A 25,841-nucleotide genomic window follows, 5' to 3' on the forward strand; every position below is an offset into this window, starting at 1 on the left:
TTGTCCATAAGCATTATAAAGACAGATTTATAGATAATCAGGTCTCACTGATACTTAACTCCAGTGTTACATGATTCTTCATCCTGTTTGTCTCTATTTCATCAGCACTTCTCTACTCTCTGTAGCCTGAGGACCCATTCACTGAATGACCTACCAAAGAGCATTATAGTATCGAGATATTACAGTTTTTATTAATATTTTTAATGTTTTTTTATTAATGTAATGTTTTTTAGCACATTTTTAAACTTAATTTAGAGTGTTCCATTATCTCTACTGTTTTCATTATTTTATGTTTACAATTGTTACTTTTGTCTAATCCTCTTTAAATGTTGCAATTTCAGTCATATTCAAGTTTGTGTATTTAAAAAAAACACTTTTGTGGACAATTTTGGTGTAACAACTGGGAAAATAACAACAGGATGTACATGACAAGATTTGTGTGTTTGATGTTGATAACGTTTTCTAGAACGCTTTATAACCTTTTCTAGAACGTTTTCAAAATACATATTTTTTTAAAGTTTAAAAAAATTCCTGACTTTTGGGAAATAACGTTTCTATAACGTAATGGTTAGGAAATTTCAACTTTCTTAGAACACACATTGTTAGTTGATCGTTTCCATAGCAACTAGTGAACACATCATAGACTGTGGAACACATGCAGGGCGAAGCGTGTTTGCCTAGAGCCTAGGTTCTTGGAATTTGGATGTTACAAAGAAGCGCAACAGGACGACTGAATAAAGACCCTAAAGACTTCATTACATTTTTGCCCTATACGTTGCTAAGATATTAGAAGATAACTATTTAATTTAGAAGAATGTCGCGTTGTGTCACAGCTAGTCTAAAGTAGGCTAGTCTAATTATTAGTAGTTCTTGCTAGAGTAACGTTAGAGCACCTGCCCAAACCTATCACTTCCTTAACGTTTTACATTTTGTGTTTTCTCTGTTTTAAAGTGTTAGTTTTCTTTGTTTCGTCTTCCTATCGTCTTTCACTTATGGGGTCGGCATATTGAGTTTCAGCAAGATGTTTTTTCGTGGCCAAGCTTTTCTATAACCAGACAGTCGCACCTTTTGACAGTTATTTTGAAAAAGAAGAAAAAAGCCTACGAAGATTCATATGTGGTTTATCTAAATAGTGTTTGCTGTACAGCTCAGGAAATAATGTTTAACTCGTTTAAGATAAGACAGGAGCCGACCAAAAGTGAGTGGACCCCCTCTCTCAAACTTGCAGACACAGAAAGGTGAGTAAATCATCACTGATCTCGATATAGTGCCTGCTGTTTTCATAAAAGTCTGATTTACATTGGTGTCTGCTGGAAGCCATGTTAACATTTATTGCTTAGAACTGATAAGCCATCATTGATACTGACTAGTATCTGTAGTATTTGTAGTACAACAGTTCATTAGATAGCCTATTGCATATTCCTATTTTTTTAGTGAATCACTAGCCTACTTATGGGATGTTTGCTCTTCATTTGCTGCTAGTCACTATCCGAAATGGAACTAGTAACATTTTTAATCTTGTAAAAGCCTGTAGCCAAAAATGGGATGTTAAATGGGATAGATATAATTACAAGCTACTACTATTTAATAAATAAACTAGTAACGCTGGAAATGATACTTCTCACTGGAATCCTAGCAACTAGGGAAGTAGCCTAGCTGGTACAAATGGACTAATTTAATAGGTAGCCTAGAAAATACTATTGTCTATGAACAGTGTTACTAGTACTACAGTTACTACTTTAAAAAAAATTAACTTGTAACAAAAAAAGATACTGTTATATTTTAAAAGACATTTTAAAACAGTAATTTAGTGTCATTTATTTATGCAATTCATATTTACAGTTACTCATTCAATGCATGATATTAATAAGAGCAAGAGAAAGATGCTTTTTTAGTAATTTGCTTTCAAATTCTTTCAAAGATCTTTGAGGACCCTTGTGGAGGAAATGTCCAAATGTTCGCGAAATAGCATTACAGAGAAGAGAGATGAATGGCATGCATAAAGGTGCAGCTGAATTGTGCAGAGAGGGAGACAAAATATTGTTCTCTGGGGACCCTGGCAGAGCTGCTGCTCTGTACACCCATGCCTTTGGAAATCATGCAGGATCCACCATAGGACACATGCGTGGCCTTGACAAAGGTTTCTTAGAGGAGGTGATCTCAACTCTGGAGGCCTGGCTTGATGGCGTCTCGCACAACTCAATTGACGGCCTGAGCAAAGGTCTTGTTGCTGTATTTCTGTCTACATTATGCCCCAATAATATTTCTGCTTCTCTTTATAAAATGGAGTCTGTCCTGCAGGGGACAGGTCATGCCTCGGACGAGATTTTCGCACGGTGTTCCGCTCTTCTAGGGGGAAAACAAATTCCCCAACCTGAAGGTCACACACGGTTAGTTCTGGAGTTAACTAGAGCTCTAGCCTGCTTGCTCTCAGACCCTCAAAATCCCAAAGGTCCTCAGCTTTATCTGCAGGCCTTTAATGGAAATAAAGCAGAAACTATTAGACTTGTTAAAGAAAGGCAAACTAAACATGTGGAACTATTAATTAAAGCCTTTTACCAGCAAATGCATCTGAGATATTCCATACTTCATGCTAAAGGGCAGATAGAGAAAGCATCGAGTTCTCCACAAGCAAGTGACGACATTGATCCCACTAAAACGGTTGAATTTTTACTTGCCATTTCACCTAATGACATCCAGGTGAGAGAACTTCAAGCTGCAGTCTTGTTTTCAACAGGAAAGTTCACAGAAAGTGCAGAAGCTTTGTCGCTGGCCCTTAAACTAGATGAATCACAGACTGAACATGTAATGGCACCAGAGAAAAGAGCTTGTTTACTGGTGGGCAGAGCAGCTGCTCATTTTTCAGTAGGAGGACGGGCAAGAGAAGTCTGCAAAGACCTGGGTGACGGCTTTGCACTTCATCCGGCGACAGCAAGACAGCAATTCCAAAGCCTTTTCTCGGACAATGGCATAGGGTTGGCTGCTCGCATCCAGCTGCGCCAACAGGCCGAGAAGGGTGTCTTGGAGTTCAGGGAGGCCGTTCTTATAAGGCCTGACCTTCGGTCTTCAAAAGGAGTGGAGTTGTTGGATCCCGTTATTGCTCAGCTGCGAGCTCTCTGTCACTTGGAGTCAGACGGAGGAGGTAGGGAACTGCGGGTGCGTCTGGCAGACTGCCTCCTCTTGCGTGGGGAACATAAAGAAGCCCTTTCCATAAGTAGCCAGCTAGCCGCTGCAGCTCCAGCCCAGCAGAGCTACCAGAACACCGTGCAAGTGCTCAGAGGGTTTTCACGACTCTTCACCGAGGACCATAAAGGTGCTCTGGAAGATTTCCAAGCAGTCATTGAGCATAATACTCCTCACCCACCCAGCTGTGTCCGTGCACTCTGTGGCAGGGGTGTCCTGCGTATGATGGGGGGCTCACACTACCTTACTGCTCTAGATTACGTTACGGCGAGCCGATTACAGATGCAGGACACCGCTGTAACTGTTCGGTGCCTGGTGCCGTGGAACTACCGTGGGTTGCTGTGCACTGTGTTGCTGGAACAGGGAAGGGTTATGCTTGAGGGGACTGAAGAACAAAAAGCTGACTCAAATCCCACAGCAAAACAAGAGAACGAGGAAGGTCACACCAAGAACAAACAGAGGTACTTTTGCATTTTTCAGATTCTGAATGAAACTTAAAGGAGCTGTATGCAAGAAATTTATTTCAACTAGAAATACAGTAATTATGACATGGCTTGAACGCACCTCAATACCATTGGCCCTCCCAAAGCATGATTGGACACCACTGTCATATTCTTTTTCCTGTGCTTCCTTTAGGTCTTCCGTTGGAGTGCACGCTCTTGCTCTTCTACTAATGGAGTTACAGCCCGGTGACGATGGACCCCAGATTCTCACAGCAGATGCTCTGTACCAGTTGGGTCGTGTTGAGGAGGCTTACCGTCTTCTTCTCAACATTGAGCACACAGCCCCACGTCCACCGATTCTCGCACGTCTTGCAATTCTGCAGCTGCATCGAGGTTTCCTCTATGATGCCTATCAGGTGCCAGAATATATGACTTAGTTCTAAACATTTAAATGATTAAATATTTCTATGATAATAGTTTATTCATTTTCTGCTTCGTATCAAGTAATATCTCTGTCTTACAGCTACTGAAAAAGCTGATTAATTCAGGAGACACCAGCTGTCTACGACCCCTTCTCTCTGTGGCATCTTTACAAGACCGAGCACTTCTAGAAAAACATTGTCACACCGCTTCAAAACGTATACTGTGTGGCCAACAAGCGGAAAGTGCAATAAGGGAAGCTGTGGCCTATTTGTCCATTGCCATTATGGCTTCAGGTAACAAGGACATTTTAAATTCAGACACATGCAGTAATATATTAATTGACATTACAAAATATATATGGTTTTAGGGTCAAATGTAGAGGAAAATGTGCAAATGCAAACAGGAATTCACACTATTGATTGTATCTGATCAACGCTGTTCCTCTTCAGCTGTGCAATTTTCATTTACTTTCTTAACTGATTTCCCACTGTAAAAAATATTTTCAAGATTTGTTATCACAACAGATTTTATTTTGTCAAATCAACTTTATAATAATTTATTTAGTTGAGGTAACTTATTATTTTGAGTTTCTAATGGTTAAATTAATCTACTTCATTGTATTAACTCACTTTTTCCAGTTCAATCAACTTAAAATTTTAAGGCAACCCAGGTTACTTACTTTTTTAAGTTAAACCAACAAAAATGTTTTACAGTGTAGAAATCACAACATTTTTTCTTTTGTCAAATCAGCTTAAATAATTTATTTAGTTCAGATAACATATAATTTTGAGTTTCTGATGGTTAAATTAATCTCCTTCATTGTATTAACTCACTTTTTCCAGTTCAATGAACTTAAAATTTTAAGGCAACCAGGTTACTTACTTTTTTAAGTTAAACCAGCAATATTTTTTTTACAGTGTGGCCTTTATGTTTCATGTAACTCTCATAATCACTTAGAGCAATTATATTGTAAAGAAAGAGATGAAGGTAACTTAATTTTCCTAACTGAGTTAACGATTATTCTTTAGGTGGTGGCGCAATAGATTCCCTGCTGGAGAGAGCAAAATGTTATGCTCTATTGGGCCAGTGGAAGACGGCTATCTTTGACTTCACGGCGATCCTTAAAGAGCACCCAAACCATGTGGAGGCTTTGTGTGGAAGAGGATTCACTTATCTTATGCTGAACCAGCAGAAGGTGTGGTACCAGAAAACAAAGACCTCCATCTATGGGAGCCAAAAAGTATTTTTAAAGATGGCTTCATGATTCAGTAACACATTACAATAAGGTTAACGCATGGTAAATGCAATAGATCACACAAACAAAAAAAAAAACGTTTAATAATCTTGGTAAATGTTAACTTCTGCATAGACTAATATATTTTTTAGACATTTAAATTTAGATTTATACATATGACATTATTTCTATAAAAATTACTGTAATGCATTATTTAATGTATATGTCAAGTTGAACTCGATTGTAATTTATTACCAATATTTGAAGATCAGTGGCTGAAATAACAGACACTTAAAGTAATATTTCCTATGCTTGTAAACTAACACTATTAACATCAATAATTCACCAGGAATGCACACTAGACATACTAGTTGCCCTTCAGTGTGGTGCTGAGGAAGTCACTCAGAGCATGCTGTCACTTAAAGAAAAAGCAAAGAGACTGGTCAGTGAATGGTTGGGTCAGTACTGTCGAAGACGCCTGTCAGAGACTCTGTTGGCTAACCCTGTACCCTGCCGGGAGGAGCACCTTCGAGAAGCCTTTTTGATTGGTGGAGCACTAATGAACACTGACTGCAGGGAACCCAGGTGGCACCTCCTGTACATAGATACACTATTTGCCAAAGGTAAGGGAGCAGTATATAGCATAAAAGAGTCAAGTGTGTGGGCCGGTAGGTTGTTTATTTCACATCAAATGTGTTAGTTAGACAAATTAAAAATGTATACATTAGGTCTATGTAAAATGTGTGTGAAACGATGTTTGTAAAGGGGAGGTGAATGCTGCAGGAGCGCATCTGAAGCAGGTGTTTGGTCAAGAGCCTCGAGATGTCGCAGCTAAGGCCAGGTGGGGTGTCGTGAAGGCCTGGCAGCAGAACTACGAAGTGGCAACCAATTATTTGAGTGTGGTGGCTGAGAAAGATCCAGCAACTCTAGACTTTCTAATCAGTCTCATGCAGTCAGCTCAAAGAAAACGCTTGGCACAGGTAATCACTAGTCACATGTTTGTACCTGGTTTTCCCTACGTGATGGGGAATAAATATCGTCACAAGGATAGTAATACCAGTAGATTTGACCTCATGGGGACATTTGTTTTGGTCCATATGAGGAAAACGGCATATAAATCATACTAAATTAAGTGTTTTGAAAATGAAAAAATGCAGAAAGTTTTCTGTGATGGGTAGGTTTAGCATAGTGTATTTTGTAGTTTGTGTGTGTGTCAATGGGAAACCATGGTAACTTATATGAACACAGGAAACAGAACTTAAACACATGCGAATCCCACCCAAAATGGGCACAGATACAGATAACCCATTACAGTTAAATTGCACATAAATTACACATTTTATCCTTGAAAACGGAAATTCTATTATTATTGTTATTGTGCAGGACTGGCACTGTTCTTTTTCTATTTTCTTTTCGGTATTGATGACTTTACTTAACTCTACAGTGTCTCATGAAATGATTCTGTGCTTCCAGGCAGCATCCCAGCAGGCCGGCATTGTGTCTGAAAGTGGCCAGTGGGAGCACGCTTTAGCCCTCCTCACGCTAGCAGTGCGAGCGGTCAGTGAGATGAAGCTTCAGTACCTTAGGCAGCGTGCAGCCTGCCTGGCCCACCTGGGCCTCCACGACAGGGCTGTGTCTGATTTAAATAAGGTTATTCAGGGCCACAATGCAGATGGGAGTGAGGAGCCAAAGGTTTGGGCCGAGGACCTTTGCCGCCGAGGCCGTAGTCTGCTATTGTGTTCCCATGAAGAATCTGGCTTACAGGACATTTCTCAAGCCCTGGATCTGCATGAGGGACAGGCACTGCTGTGTGTGGAGGCTGGTCTGGGAACACAACGCCTTGCTGAAAAGTTCCTGCGCTTTGCCCTGCAGAACTATGGAGAGCAGAAACTGGACAAAGCTTGGCTTCTGACAGAGACCGGGCTTAAAGTGGACAGTGGCCATGTAGAACTGCGCAGACTGAGGGCTAGAATAAAACGAGAGGTCTCTGGTCCATGTACTGTCCACTAGAGATGAAACATGCTCAAGATGTTTAATTATGAACTGATGGTGAGAATGACTTTAGCAGAATGGTTCATGTATTTATATTGATTTGTTTAATCAGGCAAGAATTTTTATAGGGATTTTGTGTTGGAATTTTTATTATCTAAGTTTTCAAAATTTCACATTTGGTGTAGTCTTGTCAGACATGTATATTACTGCTTGTTCGGGGCAGTATGATTTTTTATTAAATTTAATTATTTAGCATGGAGTGACAGTAAATACATTTACAAGACATTTACAATGTTCCAACACAAATAACATTCAAATAAATAAATAAATTAAAAAGAATTTTGAACACTTTCTATTCATCAAAGAATCCAGATTTTTGTTGGTCTTCAGAAATCATTCTAATATGCTAATTTGCTGCGAAGACAAAGTCTACTCAAGTTGAGTCATTATCCCTTTCTTTCTTGTCTTTCTTGAAAGAGATTCCACTCTCCACTCACCTCTTTGTACGCTCTTTCGAATGATGAGTTTCACAACCACTGTCTCGTCAGCAGATTTTATAAAGTGGCTGCTTGGTGTCTAGTGAGTGACACTTGTGGGTGAGTTGTGAACAGCTAAGCGCTAAAAGAAACCCAGTATATGGTATAGACAGAGAGTACAAAATAAATGTGCAGTTTTTTTTTAAATTATTGCACCTTTTGTGTGTGAATGGATTTTTGTTAAAAACTAAATTAAAAGTCATTAAACATCACAGATTCAATTTGGAGAGCTGTATGTATTCCTACGTCCACAAGAGGGAGTACTACCTCAGGTGAAATTGATGCATCTCTTACATAAAACCGATACATTCATCCAGTTCACAAATGAACAAAGTGAAAGTAGAAGTAGAAAATACTCTAGTATCAGATATGCATTTGCTGAAAAACAGTTACAATAATATTTTAAAGAATAATTTAAAAACCTATAAACCCGTATGTTGAGATGTAATAAATCAATGCAAATAGAGGTATATATATATGAAAAAAACTAAAAAAAAAAAAAAAAACATTTATTCGTTAATTTAGCATTACTATGTAAGAACATCAATATTTTTCTTAAGATTTCTGTATCGGTCTGTCAAAGACTGACTCATAATAGCCTATAGGCCATAAACCGTGTATCGAAAGTGCTTTTATGGTGTTTTGTTGTAATTTTAGGCCAGGATGTTCTTAAAACCATAGATATCATATAGAGACGTATATAATGTCTATGCTTAAAACTGCTCAATGGAAAAAAATGAGTTGGTACATCATGGCATGTTCTTTCGAGCGTTGCTCTTGCGTCATTAGAACGTCATCGCTCAAACGTAAACAAGGAAGTAACAAATGTGAATGAGCCGTCTTCAGAAAAAGATGCCGTCAGCCTAAACTGTCTTTTTGTTTTAGATATATGCATATATGTAACCACATGCGAAGTTTGTATTCATACACGTAATCAAGCACATATATGACCGTAATCCGTTTCAGGACCAAGAAGTCCGATGTGAGGCGCTGATAACTCGATGTAAGGTAACGCATGAAAACACGACGCCCGTCCCTTATTTCTTCAGATAATATCTCAAAGCGTTTGATCTGTTTACAAAAGACAAGTTCACTTTAATGTCTCTGCCATTTAGATTCACAGTCTATTGTTTGTCTCTGCAAAGATTTGATTTATCAATACCATGCAAAAATGCCTCTTTGGACTTAATAATTTACTGCAATTTGGTAACCAGTATCTCTCACAATGACCTTTATAACCCTGTTAAGTTAAAGCAAGACAAACCTATAAAGCAAAGTCCCAACTAACGTTACAGATCTTCAGTCTTGGGAATTTTGCATGGTAAGATGTCAAATGCTATGCAATAGGCTACAGATCTGCATTTTTAGTTGTAGGAAGAATGAAACTATGAAACCTAAAAAAAAAAATCTATATTTTGTCTGCAGATCTGCTATAATGCCATCGCCTGTGGATGTTATTGTGGTCGGAGCTGGTAACAGAGGAGAAAATTATTCGGACTATGCTGTGATTTATCCTGACCGCATGCGGGTATTATTTGTGTTTTAATCTCATATCGACAGCCAGCAACTCTATTATTTCAAAAAAATAACCATGCCTATAACTGTTTCCTCATAGGTAGTAGGAATTGCTGACCCCAGAGACTTTGCTCGAAAGAAGCTTCAGGCTCAGCACAAAGTAGCTGATCTCAACACTTTTAATGGTACGTCCAGCTTTGTTTCCCAGCTTTATGTTACAATAAAAGTGTTGGTTTCTTTTTGGAAGTACATTTGTTTGCTTTTTACGTAGATTGGCGTTCTATAGTAGAGAGAGAGAAATTTGCAGATGCTGTATTGATCTGCACTCCCGATCGTCTTCACAAGGTTTGTTTGGTCAGTGTTCAATGATAGAGTTGTTTTTAGCTCAGCATGCTTAGCCACTTTTTACTTGTTAATGATTATGACAAAACTTGCACTTGAAGTTGTCTGCTTTAAATGGGTTCAGTCAGTGTCCAATCATTGTTTTGTTCTTCAGGACCCTGCTGTGGCTTTAGCTAAGAAAGGCTACCATGTATTGCTGGAGAAACCAATGGCTGTAAGTGTCTTTTTGCCAAAAGGCTCCATGACTGATTCATTTAAAACGGCTTATTCATTCAGGAACGAGGCAAGTGACTGACTTTACGAGTGAGTCATTGAATTATTCACTCAACCGATTCTTTCCAAACGCCCATTCATTCATGAATGAAATACCAGTGTGTGTTGCTCAGAGATGCACAACGGTTCTGCTGTGCCTTTGTTTAGAACTATTTTCATAGAGCAAAAAAGGCAATATTTGATCTAAAATTTAAGAAATGTAATATTATCTTCTTGTTTATTGAACTGTTGTAGAAAGTCAATATCACATTTGCAATTGTGCTTATATTTGGGAAAACAGCTTTTTTGCTCTGTTGATTGATTTAAAAATTAAAATGCATTTCATACACTACATTCATTATTTGAATACACCTCTTATAGTCATTTCTGAATTAAATTAAACATCGTTTGGATATTTTTGGGGGATATAAAGTAGAAAAATGGTACAAATATCCTGCTATTATCATTAGAAAAAAAACTATTATCATAGTTTATAATATAATATTATTATTATTAAGTAGTTTTGTCATAAACTTGTATTCATTCCCCCCCCCCCCTTTAAAAAAGAAATAATAATAATTCACAATATTTGCAAAAATGTGTTCTAATTAAAATATTTATTATACATCATCATATATATTAATAAGTTGGAAAATGTGTGATTTTATTTATTGATTTTACACCACATGACATTTTTTAGAGTCGCTAAATTTAAACCTCTCGAAAATAGTATACTTGGTTTTCAAAAGCATATTAAACAACCTTTGATAAAGAGAGTGCATAAACAAGATTTTTCACTCAACCCCCTGTGGTATTGTTCATAATTTGTTTATCATTTTATGTTGTTATTCAATTAAAAATATGAATATTTGTATGAATATTTTATTATTTATATTATATTGATGTCTAAGGTTAAAGAGGAGGACTGCACAGAGATTGTAGAGACTTGCATTCAGAGTGGTGTCATGCTCACTGTGTGCCATGTTCTCCGATACGACCCTGTGATCCACAAAATAAAAGTAGTTACACTTTCCTTTAAATCCTAATAAACAACCATATTAGCTCTCAGGCACAAGAAAACATACTTTTTTTCTTTCTTTAATTCAGATGCTGATTGACAGCGGAGTGATTGGAGATGTCATCCACATTCAACATTTTGAACCGGTAGGTTGTGTTTAAATAAACTTGCAGTGTGCGTGTGCTGCGTGCAGTTGTGTTGTGTCAGCCCTGTCTTCTCTGATAGGTGGGGTTCTATCATTTTGCTCACTCCTTTGTCAGAGGGAACTGGAGAAACGAGGCAGAAAGCTCTTTTGCTCTGTTAGCCAAATCCTGTCATGATTTGGATCTGATTCATCATTGGGCAGGCGGACGAAGGTACACTTAATCTAACATGATTTGCGCACGTGCACTGCTGAGCTGAAGACAAAGTAATAGTGAATTGATAGAAAGAATGAATGGAATGTCTTATCTTCGTTTATCAGTGTTTCTCTATATGTTCAGACTGATAGCATGGGAGGGGTCTTTTTTAACCTCATGTTAGTGGGTCACTCATATAGAAAAGGCTCTCAAGTCTAGCTCGGTATTTTTCCACAAAACATAATTTTTCCAGTATCAATATTCGTGATGTTTTAAGGTCAGTCTTAAGGTTTAGATGGTTTTGAAATTAATTTTATTTTACAGGTGTTTAAAAGTTTCATCATTTGGGTCACTTAGCCACTTCACAAAAGAGAATAAGGTTGGACTTTGACTATTATGTATTGTTATTTTTTTTTAACTATTCAATTAAAAACATTGCCATTTTGAGATCTCTAAAATAATACAATTATTTCTCGATTTTCCTAGCCAACAAAGGCTGCAAATCGCTGTTTAGACTGTCCTGTAGAGGGGGATTGTGCGTACTCTGCTAAGAAAATCTACCTGGATCGAGTGAAAAGAGTAATGTGTTTATGTACACTACCACTCCAAAGTTTGGGGTCAGTAAGATTTTTTAAAGAAATGAGTCCTTTGATTCAGAATGGTCACATTAAATTGCTCAAAAGTGATAGTAAGGACTTTTATAATGTTACAAATTATTTATTTTTCAAATATTTTTTTCTTTTAAACTTTCCATTTATCAAAGAATCCTGAAAAATTAGTTTTTACAAAAATATGAACCATTTTCATGATAATAATAAGAAATGTACAGCAAATCAGTATATTAGAATGATTTCTGAAGGATATTGTGACTCTGAAAACTGGAGTAATAATGCTGAAAATTCAGCTTTGCCATCACAGGAATAAATTACTTTTTAAATTGTAATAATATTTCACAATATTACTATTTTAAATGTATTTCTGAATAAATAAATTCCTACATTTCTGAAATGCACTTTCTGTAAAGCTGCTTTGAAATAATATGTATTGTGAAAAGCGCTATACAAATACAAAATTCAATATTTGACATAAATGCAGACTTTGTGAAAATATAATTCTTCCTTTAAAAACATTAAAATATCTTACCAACTCCAAAACTTTATTTACTATGCTTTTTGAAGCTTACAATCATATGATGCATATAAAACAAAAAGAACATTTACATTATTTATTTACGTTATTCATAAATCAGGGGAATGATGGCTGGCCGGTTTCAGTAATTTGTCGCAACTCGGTTCCTGATATTGAATCTGTGACTGAAGCCCTCAGAACAGGACCGTATGGACGCTGTGTCTACGATTGTGACAATGATGTGTGCTCAAACCAGGTTGGTGAATCTCATACAGTTTATATATGCTTGTAATGATGTTTCCTGTCATTAACAAAGAATATTATTTTATTGTTAAATCATTTATTGCAGGTAGTGAACATGGAATTTGAAGGAGGCTTGACTGCCGCATTCACCATGGTAGCATTTACAGAGGAAATATGTAAACGCAGAACATCTATCTATGGTAGTAAGGTGAGACGTCCTGCTCATTTGTGTCAATATTCCAACACTTTGAACTTGAAGACTGTAAGGGGGTTTAAAGGGATAGTTCACTTCGAAATTAAGGACATCCAAGATGTAGGTGTCTTTGTTTCCACAGTAGTTTCAATTTGGATATTTTTAGGTCAAACCGTTCTTGTCTGTCAGTCATATAATGGAGGTCTATGGTCACCACGTCAAAGAGCATGCACAGAGAAGTCCAAATTAAACATGATTTAATGGCTCGTAGATATAAGTACACATTGATGGCCCAAGACACAAAATGAGCGGTTTGTGTAAGAAAAAGTTCACCGAATCGTCCGTGCCCTCAGATCACTTGGACGTGGCTGTGTTTACAAGAGGTAAAAACGATATAAATGCTGTTTGTTTTCTCACACAAACCACTCGATTCGTGTCTAGGGCAATAAATGTGTACTTACATTTACAAGTCGTTAAATCATCTTTAATTTGGACATCTCTGTGCATGCTCTTTGAGGTGGTGACCATAGACCTCCATTATATGACTGACAGACAAGAGCGGTTTGACCTAAAAATATCAAAATAGAAACTACTGTGGAAACAAAGACACCTACATCTTGGATGCCCTTGAGGGAAGCTAAAACATAGCAAAAATTAATTTCAAAGTGAACCCTTTAAACCCTATTTGTTTATTCTCTCACAAGGGGGAACTGTCCTATAATGGAGATGATATCAAAGTGTTCGACTTCCTAACTAATCGAAGCACAAAGCACACCGCAGACATGAGAGTTCCAGGAAACTTTGGTAAAGGAGGTCACGGCTCTGCGGATTATCACCTGATCGACTCCTTCATTGCCGCTGTGATGGTAAGACGATAGATCTGTAAGATCATTTTCTCTGTATTTGCTGTAGAATCATTGATTTGCTGTAGATCATTGTAGAGTAATTGTTTCCCTCTTTCTCAATATAGAATAAGGACCCAACTCTGATTAGGTCAGGTCCTAAGGAGACATTAGCAAGTCATAAACTTGTGTTTGCGGCTGAACGTGCCCGTTTGGAAAACAGAGTTATGATTTGTGGGAACCCATGTGATGGCGAGAGCTGATAAATGTGTATGAGAGAACCAAATCTGCACATTGTCGACTTCTTTTATATTCCACTACGTGTTCACATTTTCTTTGTCGTTCTAGACGTAACTGGCATTCTTTTGTGATTTATTCAGTGATTTTAGAAATAGACCAAAATGTGCTTTTTTATGTAATCATGTCTGTTTTAATTAGAAGATTTATAAAACAGTACATGTTGAATCACATCTCATGTACCTTAATACTCGTATTTATTTAATGTAAAACCTGATGTTTCATATTAAAATTCATCTAGATCAAGTTATGTGACCATGTATTCAAACTAATCATGTGGAAATATGAATTACCTAAATACAAATAATCACATTTTGGACATTTTTGGCCATGGAAAACTTGAGATAACAAAAAATAATGGTCTTCTGTGTTTGTACAAGAACTAAAGATGCATAATCATTTTTGGTTATGCCGTGGACTATATAAATGGCTCGCAGTCAATTTAAGTGGCTTGTCTGCCTACCGCTATGCTTTGAATTGATATAAACGTAAAATCTGTAATTTTTGATGAAATGAAAAGTGAATATTTCTTAATTCAAAACATTTAGCACTATATATTAAACCAATGACAAATAATAACACATGGAAATGTAAACACTGGTGGTGTGGCAGTGAAATTGTCTATTGTTATATAACAAACATCTTTTTTTCTGACATTAGTCACTGTATGTAAATGGAGTTTCAGACTGAGGAGAGGTGCAGTGTCACAGTGAGTTGTAGGGTGTCATAATCTTGTAGTCTGTCCACACAGTTGTTAGTTTGGTGACTTTGTGGGCAGGTTATCTTACTTGAACAGATTGCAAGAGCATTGCATTTGACGTTCATGAAGGTAAAAAACCTTTATGACTGTCTTTATGAACACCACGTACCACCTTTGAAAATGCTCTGTAAATAGGTACATTATGACTGATTTACAAAACATTTTGTTTTCTTACAAAAATCAAAAATTGAAACACTGGCAGAATGAACTTCGTTAATCATACACTACATCCAGCAATGATGCAATAGTGACCTAAAATGTTACTTTAATGTTTAGAAACCATTTATATTTCAAATATATGGTTCTTTTGAACTGAAGAATCCTGAAATAAACAAAATCTCTCTCTCACACACACACATAAGTTTAAGTAGCACAACTGTTTTTTTTTTAAATGTATTACAGTATAATAATGTTTCCTGAGCAGAAAATCAGCATATTAGAATGATTTCTAAAGGATCATGTGACACTGAAGACTGAAAATTCAGCTTTGCCATTACAGGCCATTTATATATATATATTTTTATATTACTGTTTTACTCCATTTTTTGATGAATAAAAAATGCAGCCATGGTGAACGTAACAGAAAAAAAAAACACTTCTTTTGAATGGTACTGTGTGTGTAAAGCCATTCTTATGTAAATAGTTGAAGTAATTCAATGGATGTACGAATGATTTACAGAGAAAACATGGTTGAGGCATAAGGGCATAACTGATGTCCATATGGTAGAGCTCATGAAACTTTATTATATCGCTTTCCTAAGCTTTGTGGTTAAGCCCCACTGTTGAAGTCATTATTTCATTCTCGTGTGTATGAATAAGTGCATTTTGATATCTCTGCCCTAGCTGACTCACAAAATGTCAAATAAATACTCTCTCCTTGCCACAATGTCTAAAATACAGGATATGCCACATTGCGTCACTGCTCAGTAGCCACTTTTCAACAAGCATAGTTTCGTTATGACTGTGAGGGAGGGTGAACACTGAACTCATTGGTTGTGTAATGAATCGGATGACGGCTAGCTCCCACCTCTAACATTGCATTGCACAGATGGATTTGATTATTTAGCCAACAGTAAATGTTCTTTTCACTATGGATTCTGACCAGGGAGGCCAAAGCAAACGATTTCCATTCGAAACCAGAATGCATCATCATGAGCTCAGCTTTGAGAACCTCGTGACTCATAAAATACAGCTGTTGACTCAGACAAAAGCAGGCTTTTTATCCTTTGGAAGCACAATTGCATTCTTACCGAGCTGTGTGATACGCTTAGCTAGTTATCAAGGTTTAGTGATGTCACTAGGATGTGTCGAGGTGCATAACTTATTGTATATTCAAAGTTGCACACCTATTTTTTTTATCTGGATTATGTTGATTTATGGTGTCTATCGAGTACAAAAGTCATTCAAAACTATACTTTATTGTGAAAATCCATTTTTAAACTGAAAATTGCTTGTTCAATAATCCTCAAATGGCTCTTATCATGCTTTCTGTGAATCATAGAGTTGAAACAGCAAATTATCCATCCAGATGTATTGTTTTTCTTGTGGTCAGTTCGTGGAAGCAGTGTGTGTTTTCTGAATAATTGGTTAGTGGGAGTTGAAAGGTTTAGTATGGCAAACTATAAGCCACAGAAAACCCAAGTAAAAAAAAAAAAAAAAAAAGTGCACATGGCCTAAATCTGTGAGTGGCATCCTGAAGTCTCTGAATGACTCTCAGAATCCATTCTTTTGATGTATGTAGGTCACGCTGATGGAATCAGGAAAAGGCCATGTCAGGAACTAATGTTACTGTTCAACATGACTCTGATATGGTGAGTCACAGGATGTAGCTTGTGAGGTGAGTGTTGGCTGAAAAACATGGAGGCAGCAGCAGATTCCAAAACAAGTTCCTGGCTGGGATCTCAGAGGAAATCTGTTGGACTGCACAGACAGACCGCTTCCGTATTTACAACCGGATACTCCTTTCCACACATGACTAGTCAATGTCTCTCACTTGTTTAATCTCCTCTGGCCTTCAGTAAGGATAAAGCCAGAAACGATATAGACGGTTTTGTCGTTATGATTTTTAAAGCTTTTTTTTATGTCTCATGCTCACCAAGGCTGCATATCTCTTTAAACAAAAATACAGTTTAATACAGTTTAATGTTAAAATATTTTAAAGTTTATTCCTGTGATGGCATAGCATCATTACTCCAGTCTTCAGTGTCACATAATCCTTCAGAAATCATTCTAATTATGCCGAAGAAACATTTCTTATTAATAGGTTGAAAACAGTTAAACTGTTTAACATTTTTGAGCAAACTAATAGATGCTTTCAGGATTTTTTTGATGAGTAGAAAGTTCTAAAGAACAGCATTTATTTTAAAAAGAAATCTTGGTCAAATGTTACTGTCCAATTCTCAGTATTAACTAACTATTAAAGGAGTAGTTCACTTTTAAAAAAAACTTTTGCTGATAATTTACTCACCTGTTATTCTCTCTTCAGTCGAAAAGAAATTAAGGTTTTTGATGAAAACATTCCAGGATTTTTCTCCATATAATGCACTTTACTGGTCACCAAATGGTTCAAGGTTCAAAAGACATTTTCAGTGCAAACTGCAAACTGTTCAAGGGGCTTTAAACGATTCCAGAGATGAATAAGGGTCTTATCAAGCGAAACGATCGCTCACTTGAAAACAAAAACAAAACTAAGTTTAAGTTTTATAAGCTGAAACACTCGCCTTGCTCTGTTCTGTGATGCGCGTTCGTGACTCTCCTTTTCAAACTCGTTCATCAAAATGAACGAATCTTTTTTCATGTCATTTGGTTCATTCAATAAACGAATTGACTCGGAAAAGGATTCGTTCATTTTGATGAACAAGTTCGAACAGGAGAGTCACGAACGCGCATCACAGAACAGGGCAAGAAGAGCGTTTGTGCTTCTAAAACTTAAACTTTGTTATATATTTTTTAATTGAGCGATCGTTTCGCTTGATAAGATCCTTATTCATAGTCTGGAATCGTTTAAAGCCCTTTGAACAGTTTGCAGTTTGTACTGAAACTGTCTTTTGGACCTTGAACCGTTTGGTTACCAGTAAAGTCCATTATATGGAGAAAAATACTGTTATGTTTTCTTCAAAAACCTTAATTTCAGACATGGACATTTTGGATGACATGGGGGTGAGTAAATTATCAACAAAAGTTTTTTTTTAAACTGAACTACTCCTTTAATTACAACTTTTATCTCAATAAATTCCTAATTACTGCTTATTAATAGTTAGTAAGGTTGGTTTTGGATAAGATTAAGGAATGTAGAATATGGGCATGCAGAATCAGGAATTAATATGGGCTTTAAAAGTTCTAATAAACATCTAAAATCCTAGTATCCCAGATAGCATACCTATCCGGTACGGCTATCCAGCACTTTTGTCTTTACTGCCACTTGATCAGTTTCATGCATCCTTGCTGAATATTATTAATTTCCTTTAAAAGTTAATCATTAAATAAACACAAACGGTATGTTTCTTATTATTTTTCCCTTTTTAACTTCACATAGATATTAGCTGAGCAGTTGTTGCTCAGGTTGCTGAACTGGTTGTGCGGGTGACAATATATCAGGTCATTTTCTGTGGTATTTTTTATTGTATGTGCACCATTTCAAAGTGCTTACCCTTGGTAAATATTCACATCATTAAAAGCACAATATTCATTTCAACGTTTTACACTATAAAACGAATGCTTTTTAGCAGTCAAAACACATGTTCCTTCTAAATGATCCAAGGAAGTTTGTTCTCTCTTCTTATTCCTCTAGATCAGCCTCTTTTGTATTCCTCTCTGAGTTTGAGTCTCAGGAGCTCAGCCTAAAGACAAAAGGCACTTTTCGAGGAGATTAATGTGCTGGTCTTTTCTTCACAATGCACTGCGGAAACCTCCCCTCTGGGTGAGCAAACCTCATGGCCCCTCTGTTGCCTAGAACCATGGGTAATTGAGTGACCCGTCCTTCTATTGCCGTATCCCAGGCAAACAGCAGTAATTACCTCTTTCTTTTCTACGATCGGCCTTTCATAGTTTCTGTTGCCATGAAATCATTTGTTTTTTGTCCTCAAATCATTTGCTACTTCCCAGCACACTTATTCAATTAAATGACTCGCTTTGTCTCAGTTCCCTTAGCATCCTGGGAAAGTGAGCGTGACTTGAGAATGGATGCCCTTGTATGCCTGTGACTGGAGCTCAGTGTTTGTGTTTGTCCCAGACTCCTCTTGAAAGTGGCTGTTGTGATTTTTGAAAGTACTTTAATGAAAGGGGCAACAGATAAGCATTTTTGCCTCATGTTTTTGTTATCTATAATACAACCACTTTTTTTGTATGAGCAGCTGCTTTGGTATAAAAATACACACATATACTTCCGTTTGCTCTTTGGTCCTGCTTGTGGTTGATAGTGCCGCACTTACTGTCGCCGCAGCTGCTCTCGCTGCTCAAGGTCACATTCAAGTGACTCAGAGGAAACTGATCCTCCTCGCAAGCAAACCTGCTCATTCATTGAAGAAATGAACTTCCTTTTCATTAAATATTACAAGCCTAACAATATCTTTTCACGTGTGTTTCCCGTTTTTGGTCAGTTGGAGTTTTGTGTGGTTTGCACATGGCAGCCTGACACATCCCAGCAACCTTTGTTCAATACACAGATGATGAAATGCAAATATTTCCAAATCAACCTTTGGGACTATTTAAATGTCCAACTTTGGGACCATTTGTCTTACAACATATCCTAAAAGTGGGGCTGTTTTGTTCATGCACTTTTACAGCATTGATCCTGGTTAATTTTATTGTCTAAATATACTAATATGGGTTTTTTAACATTTCAAGTTATTTTAACATTCAACTGTATATGTATAAATAATAATATACATTATGTATACGTACTACTGTTGGGGTTTTGTAAAGTCTCTTATGCTCACCAAGGTACTCAGTAATATTGTTAAATCTAATTCGAATTTGCTTTCTTTTTATATTTGAAAATGTAATTTATTCCAGTAATGACTAAAAACTCATTACTCCAGTCTTCAGTCACATGATCTTTAAAGGGGTAAAAAATTGGCTTTTTAAATTTTTTTTATATTGTTGTCTGAGGTCAGCTCATGACGTTCACTTGTTTTTTACATTAAAAAAAACATCAAAATGAATAAGTAATAGGCTATTTTCTACCCTAGTTTTGAGCCTATCCCCAAAATGCTCGGTTTTTATGGGCGTCTCGCACTGAAGACCTGGAAGTAAACATCCACTGCTGTGAGTGGATAACAGTTTTGCATATTATAATGAGTTTCACTCGTCAGTGCATATTTATTGCTCGGTTGTCATCTATGCGTGTAATACGCGAATCGGTGGGCGGGGCTAAACCGGACGTGTTGAAGTAGGCGTTGATCTTCTTCTGCGGGGGTGGTGTTTTATCCTCTTTGACGTCATAGTTCCCCACTTTGAAAAACGAGTCGTTTGCTGAGCCTGGTGTCAATAAAAGCTTTTATTGGACTAGTAAGGACGTTTTCAGTTCTGAAACTTACAGGATATTCTTATAATATGATGTCAAAAGCTCAAGGAAATTTAGATTTCTCAGTTCATCACCCCTTTAAGAAATGCTCAAGCAACTTTTCTGATTATTATCAATGTTGAAAACAGTTATGCTGCTTAATATTTTTGAGGAAACCATGATGCATTTTTTTCTTTAATGAATAGTAAAAAATAACAGCATTTATTTGAAATAGACATCTTTTGTGACGTTGTAAATGTCTTAACTGTCACTTTTGATAAATGTATAATGCATCCTTGCTGATTAAAATGATTAATTATTAAACTTATTTCAAACTTTTGAATAGTTGCGTATAACACACACAACATAAGGTTCTATAGTCATGATCATATTCTGAGTAGGAAATTGTGGATCCATAGGGCATTATTGAATTTTTCAGCTATTTGACCTCCTTTCATTAGATTACATTGTGTGAGTGTGTCCACACACAGACGTGTAGCTGTACATTGGTGCTATGGAGTGACAGGGGCAGCCAGTGTGTTTGCATGACCCTGCCTTTCCAGTGAAGCTCACTGGTGCACTTGGTTACAAAGAGACTTACTCATAAGAAAAAATGCAGTGGGTGATCTGAGCCTCCATGACCCATTAAAACAACAAGAGAGAAAGCTACTCCACAGCCCCGTCAGGTTCCTCCACCTAAACTAACTCAAGTCGATCATGTAAAAGGGGTAAAAAAAAAAAGGTGATGGTATATTTGACAGACTATTTTGCAATCAACAACTAAGCATTAACAGAAAACAACAGCAATAAAACATTTATTTAGCACATCTCATTTCCAGATATCTCCTCCAATGCACTAATGTCCTTTCCATTCAGTTGTTTTCCTCTATTGCTCTTAAAGATAAAGAGTATCTCTGGAGCACAGAATCAGGACAGAGGAAATACTATCATTCCTTTCTCTATTGCTCTCTAGAGAACATGCAAAGGATTCTCAAGCTGCCATCATTCATGTTGTAGGGAACTCAGCCGGAACATCCAGAACAGAGGGTGAAAAGATGTGTACGTCAAGGGAAGCTCTCTGTGAATCGACAAAACATGCACCGAAAGCAGTCATCCTTGTAAAACATTTGCCTTGCAGTTTACGGCATGTAATTCCTCCGTGTGCACCAAATGTATGCAATATGCTTCAGATAATGGGTAAAATAGCAGATACATTTGGTATTTTTGCATCAGGAGATAGCATTCAAATATAAAGTTCCTGTAGAAACAATTGGTGGTTTTCAGATATTACTCTGCACTGTGTTCGCCTACCTGGGAGCACTTCATTTCGACCACACACCCACAACTCATTTCCACAATGGGCCTATATTCCAGATAAGCTGTTTCTCAAGGCTGATTTGGGGGTTGTATAGAAGGCCCACGGGGTGCCTATTGTTCACGGCTTTCACAGGAAGTTGGTTGATGTTGGATTCAGTTCACAATTGCAGGGTTATATTAGGTGATTTCAGATTTGCTTACATTGCAGCCAGTGTTGTTATTGTTAACTTAAAAATCGGTTTCAGTAATTGAAACTGTGTTCCAAATTATGCAAGTGACATATCAGTGGGATTTTAGTAAACATTCAGATTTGAGTTTTGCAAAGAAAATGGGTCTTCTTTTGTAAATCCCTTAATAAGCCTTTATCTGACCAGGTGTGCACTCACAAATCTTTTGACAATCTCAAATCTCTATTCAGTTTTTCCAAAATATAATTTGTTATGCCTTTTGCAAGACATTGCACTATTTCATGCTGTTTATCTTCAGAAAGATAAGGCTTGAGAACTGTGACTTGCTTAATAATGTGGCACAACCTCTTTTCCATTTACATAAGACCTGGCAAACAACTTAAACCTGTCTGAGACTGAGATTGATATAGTTGCCAAGGATTTTCATCTAAAATGTACAGCTTTATTTATTTTATTTCAGCTTTATTTCAATTACTGAAACAAATTTTTAATAATTTAAGTTTAAGCTAACAATAACAACACTGGCTGTATGTAAGCAGACCTATTGCCTATTTTGTGACATTGATAACTAAAACCATAATCATTTTGTAAGGTATGATACACAGGATTCAATAGTAAATGAATAAAGGTTTATTTAGAAGTAGCAAGTGAACAAGGCAGGCTGGAGAATGTCTCAGATCGGCAGTTCGGCTCTTGGCAGCACAGAGTGGCCTGGAAATCCAAGAAGACAGGAAAGGTGTACGAAAAAAAATGACAAAACTAACCGGCCACAAGTCCAAACTCTGGAACAGATGAGGAGAAGTAATCCAATCAGACCAGTACACTCAGAATGAACAGACAAACCTGCGAACCGTGACATTACCCCACCCCCTAGGAGCGTCACCTGGCACTCTCAGAGGGTCTACCTGGCGATTGAAATCATTGATAAGGGAATGATCCAATATGTCCCGGCAGGAACCTAACTCCTCTCCTCCTGACCGTAACCCTCCCAGTCCACCAAACACTGGAATCCTCGTTCCCTCCACCTTCAGTCCTCTACGATTTGCTGCGAATAAGGGGCTTAATCTTTGAAACATGGAAGACGGGATGAATTCACCGGTATGCTGGAGGAAGTTTGAGGCGGACCATCTCCGGACTAAGGATCTTGGTGACGGTGAACAGGCCAATGAATTTAGGAGAATATCAGTAGATGAAAGCCACACCTTTTTGATCGGTAGCGATCGGCCTGGGCCTTGGTGCGCAAACCCACCTGGAGGAGAGCCTCCTTGGCTGTTTTCCAAATTTGTCTGCACCTCTGGACGAATTCGTGAGCAGAGGGAACCCGGATTCCAGACTAGGAAAAATTGGTGGCTGGTACCCTAAACCACACTCAAACATAGACAGGCCTGTAGACGACACTGCAAAGAGTTATGAGCATACTCAACCCGTGAGATATGCTGGCTCCAAGAGGACGGATTCTGTGACACCAAACATCGCAACCCTCATTCCAAATCTTGGTTGGCCCTCTCCGTCTGGCCGTTGTTCTGGGGATGGAACCCAGAGGAAAGACTGACATTCATCCCCAGCAATCGACAAAACTCTATATAAACTGGGGACCCCTGGCTGTTAGAGACCATATCGGGAGGCAATGAATACAAAAAACATGGACTAAGACAGCCACCGCTGTCTCTCTGGCACAGGGTAATTTGAGCAGAGGTATGAAGTTAGAAGCCTTCAAGAACCTGTCCACCACAGTTAAAACCACCGTGTCACCCTGTGAGGCAGAGAGGCCTGTGACAAAATCCCAGCAGGGGGTCGAGTAGAAGTCTTACAACTGGCACAGACCGAGCAGGCCAAAACAAAACAACGAGTGTCCCGAGCTATAGTTTGCCACCAGAACCATTGCTTAATGAGAAAAATAGTACGACTTACTCCAGGATGACAAGCCACCTTGGAACAATGACCCCACCGAATAACGTTGGACCTTAATCTCTCTGGCATGAATAACCGACCCGGTTATGTAAGGCCGTGCAGACCTTCGATTCGATCGCCCAAGTCAGCATTGAACAGGACAATGGCTTGATGTTCTCAGAACCTAGACGGTAGGAGATTGACAAATCGAATCGACTGGAAAAAAAATGCCCACCCAGCCTGCCTAGAGTTATGTCGTTTAGCGGACCTGATGTACAGTGTTCAAGGTTCTTGTGGTCGGTCCAAACAATGAAAGGTACCCCCGAGCCCTCCAACCAATGGCCCCACTCCTTCAAGGCTAACTTGACTGCCAACAATTCCCTATTACGAATGTCGTAATTGCATTCGGTGGGTGAGTTGAGTGCAGCGCGTGGGCAGGCTCGGCTCTCAGATGTTGAAGCTGGGTGGCAAGTTCCGAAACCTGTGCTACCAAGGCCTGAACTGCTCGACCGGTTGCTGTAATCTGCTCATCCTGGATATCAAAACGAGCGTTGTTGTTCCTCAAGATGTCTTTTAATTCAGTCACATCCGCTGGATCCATGACTGGTCAGATCGTTATGTCTGGTATGGAACACAGGATCCAATAGCAAATGAATAAAGGTTTATTTAGAAGTAGCAAGTGAACAAGGCAGGCTGGAGAATGTCTTCGATCGGCAGTTCGGCTCTTGGCAGCACAGAGACTACGGTGGGCTGGAAATCCAAGAAGATAGGAAAGGTGCACAAAGACAATGACGAACCCAACCGGCCACAAGTCCAAACTCTGGAACAGATGAGGGGAAATAATACGGTAGACAGGAACTGGAAACAGGCGAACTGCACAGACAGCGAGACAAGGATTACCAGAAAAAAACGATTTGACAATGAACATGACAAACACAAGACTATAGGATTCATAAATGAGACACACCTGTGACTGATCTGATTGCCAGTCAGCACAGCCGACACTGATAGGCAATCAGACCAGAACAGTACACTCAGAACCTGCGAACCGTGACACATTTGCTTATTACATTTGTTTATTTAGATAATTATGAGAGATTATGTGTCATTTTTACGATCACGTTGAATAGAACAATCAGTTCCCAATTAGAGAATTTCAAAACATTCACAGTTCAAACTTTGTATTCAAATCGAATTAAAAAAAGAAATGTCATCATCACATATACAGTGGAACAATTAAAGGGTATAAGTATTTTAGATTTCTAGATTTTCTGTCACCTTGCATCCTTATTTAAAATTATATAAACTTCCTATCACAAAAAGGCAGTGATGAATGATGCAATCTTTATAGAGATTGTCTGTAAACAATGATATAATTATTCACTAATATTCCTAGAGGAATTGTGGGTCAACTTTGATATAGTTATCTAAGGACGCTGTTCACATGGGATGCATGACACCAGCAGCTGTGTGGGACTAGGGACAGGAAATGAGTTGACCCTCTCCCTGGGACTCCACTCTCTCAACAGTCATCACAGGCTTCAGGGAGACAAACAGCACAGCACATCAACATGCTGGCTGTTGAGGGGGGTGTTTTTCCACTATCATTTACTGTTCAAACATTCATCTGTGAAGTTAACATGCTTCTTAGCAATCATTGCGACTCTGTTTCCCACACATGATTTGTTGGAGCTAAACTGACAGTGGCCCGACAGGACCGACGTTGCCCATCCCTGATTTAGGCTATTCATCCACACTTCATAGTGAAAAAAAAAAAAAATTATATATATATATATATATTCTGAGTCTGAATGTTTTATTCAATCTTATTAATGGGTTATGTAAAGCCTTCTGTGACTTCAGTGGACATGATTCATCACACATTAGTATAACCCTTTTCTGTAGCCTCAGACTCAAGAGTTGTTTGCGTTCTAGAGCAGTGATTCAAAACCACATATCTCCATATGGAAGAGAGATCCAGCGGAAACGTTCAACCTCCACAGTCCACAGAAAATTCCACCCTCACACTCCCACTTTCTACGCCCACATGCTGTGACAGCTAGACATGCCCACGTGTGCCTCCCTATTACAGGCTGTGCATGTGGAGAGTTTAAAAAAAACATCCGTGCAGCGGTTTGGATGTGAGCAGTGTTGCCAGATTTTGCTAGAAAGATAAGTGACGTGATCTGACTAAACAATTGCAA

General features: G+C 38.0%; 2 protein-coding genes across 4 annotated transcripts; both read left to right on the forward strand.

The window, feature by feature from the left end:
- Nucleotides 1-623: 623 nt before the first annotated feature.
- ttc34 (tetratricopeptide repeat domain 34) lies at nt 624-8,029 on the forward strand. Its single transcript, XM_039651443.2, has 8 exons — nt 624-1,238; nt 1,922-3,644; nt 3,820-4,042; nt 4,150-4,342; nt 5,078-5,244; nt 5,633-5,906; nt 6,049-6,263; nt 6,757-8,029. The coding sequence occupies exons 2-8, from the start codon at nt 1,987-1,989 to the stop codon at nt 7,291-7,293; spliced, it is 3,267 nt and encodes a 1,088-aa protein (XP_039507377.2). The 5' UTR covers nt 624-1,238; nt 1,922-1,986; the 3' UTR covers nt 7,294-8,029.
- A 573-nt stretch (nt 8,030-8,602) lies between these two features.
- Nucleotides 8,603-14,562, forward strand: LOC120463684 (uncharacterized). Of its 3 annotated transcripts, none has more exons than XM_039652960.2 (14): nt 8,603-8,819; nt 9,237-9,339; nt 9,427-9,511; nt 9,598-9,671; nt 9,823-9,882; nt 10,832-10,939; nt 11,028-11,084; nt 11,164-11,294; nt 11,601-11,655; nt 11,763-11,855; nt 12,526-12,660; nt 12,754-12,855; nt 13,545-13,706; nt 13,811-14,562. In XM_039652960.2, exons 2-14 carry the CDS (start codon nt 9,247-9,249, stop codon nt 13,943-13,945), a joined length of 1,290 nt encoding a protein of 429 aa, XP_039508894.2. In that variant the 5' UTR covers nt 8,603-8,819; nt 9,237-9,246; the 3' UTR covers nt 13,946-14,562. The 3 variants fall into 3 exon arrangements, with proteins under 3 accessions (XP_039508894.2, XP_039508895.2, XP_088980262.1); XM_039652961.2 differs by having other exon boundaries at nt 8,603-8,814; XM_089124136.1 differs by lacking the exon at nt 8,603-8,819 and adding an exon at nt 9,002-9,132.
- The last annotated feature ends 11,279 nt before the right edge of the window (nt 14,563-25,841 follow it).

The sequence above is a fragment of the Pimephales promelas genome, chromosome 20, assembly GCF_988280905.1.
Source record: "Pimephales promelas chromosome 20, fPimPro1.hap1.1, whole genome shotgun sequence".
NCBI classification, from domain to species: Eukaryota; Metazoa; Chordata; class Actinopteri; order Cypriniformes; family Leuciscidae; genus Pimephales; species Pimephales promelas.

Excerpts from the sequence above, each read along its gene's own strand:
- ttc34 (XM_039651443.2), top strand. The coding sequence starts at position 1,987 with ATGAATGGCATGCATAAAGGTGCAGCTGAATTGTGCAGAGAGGGAGAC. Across the intron at positions 4,343-5,077 it reads CATTGCCATTATGGCTTCAG|GTGGTGGCGCAATAGATTCC; the intron begins GTAACAAGGACA and ends ATTATTCTTTAG. Across the intron at positions 5,907-6,048 it reads AGATACACTATTTGCCAAAG|GGGAGGTGAATGCTGCAGGA; the intron begins GTAAGGGAGCAG and ends ATGTTTGTAAAG.
- LOC120463684 (XM_039652960.2), top strand. The coding sequence starts at position 9,247 with ATGCCATCGCCTGTGGATGTTATTGTGGTCGGAGCTGGTAACAGAGGA. Across the intron at positions 9,340-9,426 it reads TTTATCCTGACCGCATGCGG|GTAGTAGGAATTGCTGACCC; the intron begins GTATTATTTGTG and ends GTTTCCTCATAG. Across the intron at positions 9,512-9,597 it reads TGATCTCAACACTTTTAATG|ATTGGCGTTCTATAGTAGAG; the intron begins GTACGTCCAGCT and ends CTTTTTACGTAG.